The sequence below is a fragment of the Sebastes fasciatus genome, chromosome 23, assembly GCF_043250625.1.
Source record: "Sebastes fasciatus isolate fSebFas1 chromosome 23, fSebFas1.pri, whole genome shotgun sequence".
Taxonomy (NCBI): domain Eukaryota; kingdom Metazoa; phylum Chordata; class Actinopteri; order Perciformes; family Sebastidae; genus Sebastes; species Sebastes fasciatus.
This window is the reverse complement of record NC_133817.1, coordinates 1,279,456-1,290,459: the sequence shown is the minus strand read 5'-3', so window position 1 is coordinate 1,290,459 and position 11,004 is coordinate 1,279,456. Positions and strand designations below refer to the sequence as shown.

Below are 11,004 nucleotides of genomic sequence, written 5' to 3'. Positions count from 1 at the left end.
CAAGTCAAGAATGAATCTCAGTCCTCACCTAAAATGTTAATGTTTAATAAAGTACATTTATACCAGACCTACTTGTGACTACTTTGTTTGGATGATTGGAGTTGGGGTCCTGCTTCCCCCGGTTCATCTGACCTCAATGAGCTGCTGGCTGTACGTTATCCCTTATAGCAGGGATCAGCAACCTCTACCATCAAAAGAGCCATTTTAGGCAAAAACAAATCTGTCTGGAGCCGCAAAACATGTGATCATTGTGATGAAGGTAACAGTTTATAGTCTAAGTATATAAGTCTGATGCAGTGAGTGCCAAAGAGACAATGTACTACGGAGTATTAAGGCCACGTTGAGGGAAAACACATCTGAGATTTACAGAATAAAGTCAAAATATTACGAGAAAAAAAGTCCTAACTTTATGAGAAAAAAAGAAAACACGTAAAATTACTACTTTATAATATTAAGACTTTATTCTCTAAATCTGATTTATTTTTTTCCTCAATGTGGCCCTAATACTCCGTCGTACCATAGACCTACAACAATGATCAATACAAATATAAACAAAAGAACAGTTATTTATTTCCATTTTTATAAATCCACAGGGAGACTTGTGATTATTGAACAGATTAAATTCAACATAATGTATTTTTAAAAAAGAAAAGCCAGTGTTTTCCAGGGAATTAAATTCTTTTATTAGAATTTCAACAATTTTCTAATGACAGGAAATGATAAAACCAGACGGGTGTTTCTACAGAGGAATATTTTCTGGCGACAGTTCCATCTTCTCTCCTCGCTCGTTCTTTCTGTTTTTAAATATACATTAGTAGTAGCAGCTCTGTGCTCAGGAGCCGAGGACATAAATATAGAAAACTGCTGTGTGCGCTCTGGAGGTTTGAGGAGGGGTGGCTCATTGGTGGGCTGGGGGGGTTACTCTGTGAGGCCGAGCTTCTTCTTCAGAGACTCTGGCATCTCGGGGGGAGGGGGGCGGGGCAGGCGGAAGTAGACCTTGACGGAGTCGTAGATGAACCACTGCAGGGCGGTCAGAGTACCGATCATGATGATACGGGCAACCAGACCCTTCCACACACCTGAGAGGAGACACAGACAACATAACTATATAGAATACACAACGTTGAGGCAAGAGCTCAGGTAATCCTTTTACCGTTCTCTGCCTCTCATCTCTAGTGTTGCATGGAAACGACAGCATTTAATCATGTCATTTACCAACGAGAACTTTTAAGACTGTACTTGGTGGTGTTAGAACGCTGGAGACTTCAGGCACTTTTTAAATATAATGTGAAAAAATCAAGCTACTTTGATGCTTAAACATTGTAAATCCAATCATAAAGTGGTCCTGTTCATTGGTTTGCCAAATCTACCACAGGGCATAAAGGGAGAGCTACTTCAGTATAAAATAATGATCTGACCAGGGCTCTGATCATCCTCCCAGAACCGAACGCAGACCGTCCCAAATTTTAAATCGTTGTTTTTCTACATTAACATTAGTTAAATCAAAAGTGGTTTATTGTTATTAATTTATCACAAAAAACGTTTTATTTTAAAAATGAATTTTGTTTGTTTTTTATTTATAATTAGTATGTTTGTTTTGATTTTTTATGTAAAAAGTAGCATTTGGTCAAAAAACAGGATTTTGCATATGGGCCCCCAAAAAGCTGGAACCGGCTCCTGTCATGAGTTTCAACTCCACAGTTCATTTCATAGTTAATAATCACGAAGCTACCAGCAGAGCTGCAGATGATAACGTAGCACAAACACACACTGTTTGTCAGCCAATCCCTATCATTGATCCGGGCAGACACACAGCTGACAACCTGCTAAACTAAACTAAATGTGCGGTGGAGGCTTTTACTGGGAAAGTGACTGCATGTCCGCGACACTACCCGCAGCATCGTAGCTGCTGAGTTAGTTAGCTTTGCTAAGTTGCCTCTAACTGTAGACTCAAATGAACAGTGGCAGCAATATTTAACATTTCACAGCATACATTCTTAGTTCAGTTTTAATGTTGTCTGGGTGGTTGCGGCTGATTCTGTGATGCGACATGAACAAAGCATACATTTATTAGCTGGTCTCGGATCAGTGTGTCCGTCCCCCAGGCTTGCAGCACTGGGAAGCTCCCTGTCCCTGTAGAGGACAGGGTTGCCAGTGATGCAGTTGGGCTGGGAGGACAGGTAGAGTGTTCTCACACGCCAATGACTCAAGCACCTCCAACTGTACAGCCGGCAAGCTGCTGAGGAGCTCTGCTCAGAGAGACAGAGCTCCTCCAGAGGTGGATCTAAGGAGCGTGTTGATCAAAAGCTCGATCATGTTACACTACTGCTGAAGTTAACTGTAGACTGGTGTTGATACAGACCTTTGGGTCCCAGCTTCTTGAGGACCTGGACGGCGGTGCTGCCACTCTCCTTGTTCAGCACAGACACCACGGAGTCAGCAGGGTGGGACACGATGGCACAGAACACGCCAGCTGCACACGGAGCAAACAAAAAACCCACATTAGAGAACTGGAATCTGCACATCAGCTGATTAACTGATGATTTGTGCTTCAGTGAGCACCACGACTTGTAGTGTCCTGTTCAGGTGTTCCGTTACTCACCGATATAACCGGCCACAAAGGTGACCACCAGCTGCTCAGATTTGGTGCACTCGCTGCGGGGCTTGGGAACAACATATTTGTAGATCGTCTCCACGGTGCGCTCGAAGCAGGCAAACTTCATCATGGTGTAGGGGATCTGCCTCATCCACAGGGGCACCACGCCCTTATAGAAACTGGAGGGAAAGGAGATGTGAGCTCACACGGAGCATATACTACACACATCTACACTCAGGGTTTTACCCGCCGTCATACAACACAGCAGAACCAGGGTGCTGGAATTTATTCATACAATGAACATTCGGCGCTGCCTAGTTCGACAGTTTGAGCGGAGACTCCTCAGCTCTGATTGGTTGTTTCCCTCCGGTCTGTGTAACCTTGTGAAGGCCATGATGAGCACCGGAAGGACCACATTACCTGTCTCCTGCACACTGTCAGGATATAGTGACTGTGACGGGGTTACGATTCAATATATTGTGATTTTTTAAAATCTAATTTCAGGACAACTGTCATAGTATATAGAACACATCACCATATGCATTAAATCTGAGTTAAGTTTATGCAATCTGCATTTGTCACAGTAACTGTAACCTCCAACATCAGAGCTCTACTTTGAGAGGGCTCATCTCTTTGCAAATTAAATACAACATTGAGTTAATCTTTGCATGTAAACTATTAATTAAATATCGAGTGTTTAGTATCACAAAACATAATATCACAATATTTTCTTACACCCCTAGTAGTTAGTAAATAAGTACAACAAAGAGTTTCCTGAATGCTATTTTAGTTATTACTCAAAATAATGTGACAGGAAACAAGACATCAGAGCATTCTCTAGAACAAGCTCAGGTTGACGGTAAAAGTCGTATGATTTTACCATTGAAGACAGGGTCGACGATGTTGGAAAGATAGTATAATGTGAAAGTAGTATCGCCTCAGAAGCTCCGTCTAACCCCCCCCTCCCAAGGTAACGCGGCAGTGCTACTGCAGGGCTGAGTTTTCTCTTCCATTCTCCAGGAAACGTGCGGCGGCGACGCGCTTTGAGTTCAGGCTGGTGGACGCCAAGGGTAGAGTACGAGCAGGGAGGCACCTGCCTTTAAATAAAATAATAATTAAACATTTTATTAGGATAACATTAACCCACTCAATCATTCTTCACCGAATCACATTACTACACACTTCAATGCTTTCCAGCTCTGTGCAGTAACTGATCAGTGTGTCCGTCCCCCAGGCTTGCAGCACTGGGAAGCTCCCTGTCCCTGTAGAGGACAGGGTTGCCAGTGATGCAGTTGGGCTGGGGTGACAGGTAGAGTGTTCTCACACGCCAATGACTCAAGCACCTCCAACTGTACAGCCGGCAAGCTGCTGAGGAGCTCTGCTCAGAGAGACAGAGCTCCTCCAGAGGTGGATCTAAGGAGCGTGTTGATCACTTATTCAATCACTAATACAACAATGTCTATATCTGACTAACCAGGCAGACCTTCAAAATAACTGAGCTATAATAAGAAGGTTGTACACTCACGCCCAGAGTCCCTCCTCCGCATACATCTTGGGGACACACTCTCTGAGGGTGTTGGCGTAGCCCGGCTTGGTCTGGATACGAACTTTGACAGCCTCCATGGGAGCCAGAGCGATGTCTGCAAAGAACTCTGCGCTGGCTGAGGCAGCCAGGTACAGCGATGTCCTCCACAGGTAGGTGTTCTCCTGTCGGGTGAAACACACACAACATAACGGTCAGACAGATTAGGTGACAGACATACACCGCTCAGGTTACCTCTACATCACTCAGCAGCAGGAATAAAAAAAAAAGTTAGAAACAGCATTTAAGAAATTGTGACTCAAAATAAATGCAATGCTTTCGGCATAATATGCGTTCCAGACTGTCTTATAGCCACAACCTGCATGGAGTCAGGGACACGACACATGATATGAAAGCTAACCTCTCGTCACCATCTTTCAAGTCCACACGCTCCACCTCCCCGACGGTGCGGGTGAGATGGGCCAGTGTTTTTTTAATTAATTAAAAATGTTTAACTTATTTGTTTATTTAAGTTATTACTTTTTTTATTTTATTCCACTTTTTTATTTTTATATTTTATATGCTGACGTTGTTTTCTCTAGTGTACTTATTGTGTTTGTTTCTAAGCTTAACTACTTAAAAATTGGTTTATAAACTGTTATTATGAACTGTAAATTGCATATACGAAAACCTTGAAAAAATAAAGTATATAAAAAAATAAAAATGTTTAAATGTAAAAAATGTATTCATTAAAAAAACTGAAATGTATGCAGTAGTTAGACCACCAATCAAACTATATTTCATACATTTGGAGCACCCGTACTCTATGTTGAACAACTAGATGTATCCAGTGCTGCACAGAAAATTAAATGCTTTCCTCCCTACATGGAGATAATCTAATTTTTAGTATAACAACTTAATATAGCAGACGGATAAGAACAAACGTCTGGTCTTTGTCAGAGCAGAGCTGTGTGATGATGACAGCTGTATCTGAGACTCACCTCTCCTATCAAGTCACTGTAGAAGATCTTGAACATTTCATAGAAGCCGAACTTGCAGAGTCCCTGCATGGAGTATCCGATGAAGGTGGGAGCCCAGCCCTTCGCCAGGCCTCTGAAACCATCTTCTCTCACCGTCAATTTAAAGCCGTTGCCGATGCTCTTGTACTTATCTGGGTCCACCTGAGGAGGAGAGTTAACACTGATGAAGCAACTCTGGGATCTGGTGTTTTAAGCTGATATGTAAAGGCTTATATGATGGGTAGTTATTAGTATGGGGCCGATATACGAGTTGCAGATCTAGTGTTTTTCTTGGATGTGTTTAAGTGCATTTTCTAGACAGCAATTTAGACATTTAAACTATATTAGCTGAACAAATTTAAAAGGTTCAGGTTACTGTTAATTGAAATTCCATCATACCGGGAGATATGTCAGGATGACCTTTAAATTTACTATGAATAGTTTCCTTGAGAATGTGTGTTGATTTACTGACTGCTCCCAATAACAGGAGTTTCTCTTGCACAGCACTTTGAAAGTTGCCTGTTAATATTTAAGAGGCATTTCAATGTCGTGCACAACTACCATCGTACATGAAGCGACGGGGCTGAGGGGCTGGAGGGAGCCGCTGGCTACTCGTTGCTACTGGGAGGTTCAGCTTCTGTACAAACCTGCAGGCGGCACTTGACAAGGTCAAGGGGCACCACTGCTGTGTGTGTGAGGCCGCAGCTCAGGATACCCCCAAAGCCACACAGGGCATAGTACTTTAGGGAGCCAAAGCCACAGCTGACCTCTGTGGTAGAAGGAGGGGGACACACAGCATACATGCAACGTGCAGGGTCACATGCAGCACAGGACAAAAAAAATCAACACCAAACCAGAGCCACATAATGGAAGAGCTGTCACTGCAGGAGGAAGACTGCTAGGGATGTCAATAATTAACCGTTTAACCGACATTAAGCATTTGAACCGATTAATGCTATCGGTTAAAAGAAATGTTAATAATTAATTAAAAAGCTGAGCGGCTCGTCTCTTTAACGAGAAAAGCTGGTCCACCTTAACAGACCACCTTAAGAGGCGGAGCCGGAGTTGCAGGATACAGGAAGTTGGCTCCGGTCTCTCAATCTCGCTTGAGCGGAGGAGTTGTAGTTTCGTAGCATTTATTCACACAGTGCTACACCTACGTTCACAGCTAGAACGCCACCAACAACCTCACACGGACTGTCAGAAACTCGCTAAAGTTACGCAGACTACCTGGCGGCGAGAATTATTTTAGTTATTACTCAAAATAATGTGACAGGAAACGAGACCACGACATCAGAGCATTCGCGGCAGTGCTACTGCAGGGCTGAGTTTTCTCTTCCATTCTCCAGGAAACGTGCGGCGGATTTTTACAGGATTACAGCAGCTACAGATGACGGCTCTTTAACGGTCCTTTTTCAGAGCTCATCAGTAATGGATCGCTGTCGGGGTGTAAAGACAATTTCAACCAATAGAACAGATATACTGGATAACATCCTCAACCCTGCCTTTAAATAAAATAATAAAACATTTTATTAGGATAACATTAACCCACTCAATCATTCTTCACCAAATCACATTACTACACACTTCAATGCTTTCCAGCTCTGTGCAGTAACTGATCAGTGTGTCCGTCCCCCAGGCTTGCAGCACTGGGAAGCTCCCTGTCGAGGACAGGGTTGCCAGTGATGCAGTTGGGCTGGGGTGACAGGTAGAGTGTTCTCACACGCCAATGACTCAAGCACCTCCAACTGTACAGCCGGCAAGCTGCTGAGGAGCTCTGCTCAGAGAGACAGAGCTCCTCCAGAGGTGGATCTAAGGAGCGTGTTGATCACTTATTCAATCACTAATAACGCTGCATGTGAGGCACAACTCTTGTCGGTTAGCGGTTAATAATCGGTTAACGAGGGTCGGTTATCGATTAAGAAAATTTCAAAATGAGCATCCCTAAAAGCTGCCAAACCTTTTCTCGTGTCCCAAATGTGGACAGTTTGAATTCAGTGACTCTCCCATCATAAATGGCTCTGCCACTAACATGCCACCATTTATTAGGATCACACACCAAAGCTTGATAAAAATAATCACTGTACACAAATGATTTCAGTATGAACTCTCAGGAACCACAGTGGTGTTTTGCAAGTTGGGCCATTCACAATTCAAGTTCATTTACAGACTTGAAACTTGCCATAGATAACAAACCTGTATTTTTAACAGGGTTAAGACACCCATGGCTGCCTAGAAGCTAGAAATCTGTTGTAGGATTTGAACATTTTCTGGCAGCAGCACAAGTGATTTGTAGTCAAATGGCTAAAAAATGCAAATCACCACAATGGTCCTACAAATTTGTGATTAAAATAATTTATTAAGGAATAAACGTACAGTTGATATAACCTATCACCAGAAATAAACACATATTTTCTTAATTTTTTCACATCACATTGTTTTTTTTAATCATAACCACCACCGTGTGTCTTATCAAATGTACTTTTGACTTTTTACTAGACAAACTTACCTGACTGTACAAGGTCAGGCAGTATGTTAATGAACAATCAAAGACTTGTCTGATAATGTCAGCATTAATGTCTTTCATATCTCATACATTCAGACAGTCGGGACAGACAGACACCCTTGATGGTGTCAAATAGCACGGTCAACCTACAGGACATATTCTCCCTCAGGTCTCCTGACCTTCACCTACATGAGTAATCTACTGTGGACTGAGGGGGAGCTCGGGGCGGCGAGGTGGGTAGAAATTATTCAACACATAAGAACACCGGTGCAGAATCATGCAACCATGTTATGATCACTCCAACACATTAGAATCATGGGAATCAATACACAATGACAAAAGAAAAAACGTCACAACTGGGCTGACGCTATTTCTCCCCATGCAAATTGGTGCATTTTCAAGACAAAAAAAAAAAAAAACAGCCATAGGGTGGAGGGGGGCGTGACGTTAAAAAAACAAGGCACCGAGCCACGGAAACAGACCTGCAATCTGCATTTGACCAGATCGAGGGGAACGACAGCTGTGTGCGTGGTGCCACAGCTCAGAATCCCACCAAAGCCGCACAGGAGCAAATACTTCTGAGAGCCGAACTCACAACTGATTTCCTCTGAAGAAACACAGGTGAAACTTTAAGAACAGGACATCTCGGGGAGTTTAGAAAGAATTATACTTTCTCTGAGTCATGGGTGTCTGGCCAAGAGTTGAATGAAGAATATAACTGGTTTAAACATGTTGTCTGTCCAGCTAGAAGTCTGACAAGGGAGACACCATATTTTACCAGTCTCGCCCTTATGCAACAGGTTTAAACTTGCCTATCAGCAACTGTTTAGTCTGAAAACATAGCCACGTACGGCCTGTAATATGCCCTCTAGGCCCAAATTTCAACACAATTGAAATGTATCACGTTGTTGTGAGCTAGCTGGGCTGTTAGAATCAAATATATAAATACAAGAGACAAATACTGAAGAGTAGAAGAGCATTATGAAATGGGTACATGAACTTTGTTCCACAAGCTGGTGCTTTCATACAATAAATGTTTGCGTTTGGACTGAATGCACACGGGGAATTGGAAACTTGTTAACAGAAACCATGTGGACCTAAAGGGCAGACATTTTTGACACTAAACAAATAGCATAACTGTTGAATGGTGTAATGAAGTAATGTTGGATACCTTTTTTACCAACCTGGCATTAACATTTCAAGCTAGGACAAGTTGTTCTCGTCAACCCCCGAAGCAGCTCTACAGTCAGGGGTCACCAGTAATTCTAGACTACTTGGCCATTATGTAAGTTAAGCACTGATGCTACACTAAACATTCATCTTAAGTCCACTATGTGCACAAAAAGTGCAACACGTCAAACAGTCTGCTGCAGTGCAAAGGCAAGATATCACTTTGTCCTTCCTTGTCCTCCACAGGCAGGCCGGCCGGCTTGCATGCAGCAGCAATGGCCTTGCAGCTAACCTGCCTCAACAATCCTATCCCTAATCCCTCATAGCCTTTGAAATGGTTTAACATCCCCGCACAGGTAGTCACACTTTACAATAACTGCGTCTATGCTGAGTTACAGTGAAGATTGCTGCATCCAGGAAGGAAGGGGGTGAATCTGGTGGGCTAAGCTAATGCTGCTAAGGCTAGCAGCCCTTTAGCCCAGAGCCTGCAGACTCTGCTCTAAGAGGTTACCTTCTGCGGTGGCGGCTGCTGCCAGCCTGCGGCTCCTCTGTGGTCCCTGGAGGCTCTGCTGGGGTTCCTCCACTCTCTGGAGGCTGAACAGGGGGGCGCTGAACGGGTTCCCCCGGGCCAGCTGCGTCAGGGCGGTGGGGTACATGTTGGTGTTCCTGTCTCCTGTCCTGTCTGTCCTGCTGCTGGAGGAGCTACGCTGCAATGAGACACACGTCACACGCACGCACACACACACACACACACACACACACACACACACACACACACACACACACACACACACACACACACACACACACACACACACACACACACACACACACACACACACACACACACACACACACACACACACACACACTATGTGGCTGTTTGCATTCAGTTACAGCTTTCAAACATGACCTTTTCACTGTGACCTCTCCGTCCTGCACTTTACAGCCTGACTGACATTTCATGGAGGCATATAGGAAAAGCATCCAACACAAACACTATTAAACCATTTAACACATAAACCATGTTAATAAAGCAGCTACATCTGGGAGGCATCTCACATTGTGGACACGTTGTCAGACACACCAAGCCCACATTTAACAACTATAGCAGCCACCAAGGCCTCTCTATAGAAATATATCTCCTCTTTATCATATCACAGAATTGCCTCTGCATATTGTTTTTTAGTAAGAACTCAATTAATAACTAACCCTGAAAGCAGAAGTCTATTACAAGCAGGCATTCAAGTGTATGAATTATTTATTTAAAGTTCAGTAACAAAAACACATGCTTTTATAAAGCTCTTTTGTTTTCCATCACACCAATATGATCAAGCTCTATTTATGACATTGACTCAGTTTAACAGTTGAGAGGGATGCTAGGTCACGTGGTTAGCTTAGCTTAGCTTAGCTCAATGAATGAACTCATAGCTAACACACTAAATAAATAAACTCATAATGTTCATATACGTTACCAGACTGTTGTTATTAACACCACATGAATAAACCCTACAGCTGCCTGGTAACACATTACTGTCGTTTAACACGTGTCCGCATGTTAGCACAGCTAGCTACATGCTAATATGCTACATGCTAAGCTAACGTGCTACATGCTAAGCTACATGCTAAGCTAATGTGACCGCTGGAAGCCGGAAGGTCTTTCTCTCAACAAACACAGTTAGATTAGATACATCAGAGCGGCATTGAGCAGGCGGGTTAACAGAGGTCCTGTGTAACCCGTCCTCTACAGAGAAGGGTTCTATAGTGTTGATATATGGAGTTATTTTAATGTGAATAAGGTCACTCACTCTCTCAGTGTCTCAAGATGCTGGCTCCGCTGAGCTGTGACCGGAAGCTCGCAGACAGGCCGGATGACCCGGATGTAGAGCGCTTTGTCCTTTCGTGACGTCACTGAGACGACCTGGGCGAGGTCTCGTCCTTGAGACGCAGCAGAGCTGTCAATCAAACACCTCTGGTCCAATCACAAAACAGATTCAATTAAGGCGGGGCTTGAAGGAACTTCAGAGGGAATTCTTCCAACAAAGTTTTCTCTCTTAAAAAATATATATATATATATTTATAATTTAAATAAAATAAAATAAATATAATTATATAATTTTATATATATATATATATGGTCCAATCACAAAACCGATTAAATTAAGACAGTGCTTGAAGGAACTTCAGAGGG

At 43.1% G+C, this 11,004-nt stretch overlaps 1 protein-coding gene and 3 non-coding genes across 5 annotated transcripts; all 4 read right to left on the bottom strand.

Moving 5' to 3' along the window:
* Positions 1 to 659: 659 nt before the first annotated feature.
* slc25a3a (solute carrier family 25 member 3a) lies at positions 660 to 10,775 on the bottom strand. Of its 2 annotated transcripts, none has more exons than XM_074625619.1 (8): positions 10,622 to 10,775; positions 9,325 to 9,520; positions 8,126 to 8,250; positions 5,120 to 5,299; positions 4,122 to 4,303; positions 2,603 to 2,775; positions 2,363 to 2,473; positions 660 to 1,079 (listed from the first exon to the last, which is right to left on the bottom strand). In XM_074625619.1, exons 2-8 carry the CDS (start codon positions 9,467 to 9,469, stop codon positions 919 to 921), a joined length of 1,077 nt encoding a protein of 358 aa, XP_074481720.1. In that variant the 5' UTR covers positions 9,470 to 9,520; positions 10,622 to 10,775; the 3' UTR covers positions 660 to 918. The 2 variants fall into 2 exon arrangements, with proteins under 2 accessions (XP_074481720.1, XP_074481721.1); XM_074625620.1 differs by lacking the exon at positions 8,126 to 8,250 and adding an exon at positions 5,785 to 5,906.
* LOC141762376 (small nucleolar RNA SNORA53) lies at positions 2,090 to 2,298 on the bottom strand. The gene has a single exon (XR_012592823.1). It is a non-coding gene; the product is annotated as a small nucleolar RNA SNORA53 (small nucleolar RNA).
* On the bottom strand, positions 3,815 to 4,023 carry LOC141762377 (small nucleolar RNA SNORA53). Its single transcript, XR_012592824.1, has one exon. It is a non-coding gene; the product is annotated as a small nucleolar RNA SNORA53 (small nucleolar RNA).
* Positions 6,761 to 6,963, bottom strand: LOC141762375 (small nucleolar RNA SNORA53). Its single transcript, XR_012592822.1, has one exon. It is a non-coding gene; the product is annotated as a small nucleolar RNA SNORA53 (small nucleolar RNA).
* Positions 10,776 to 11,004: the final 229 nt, after the last annotated feature.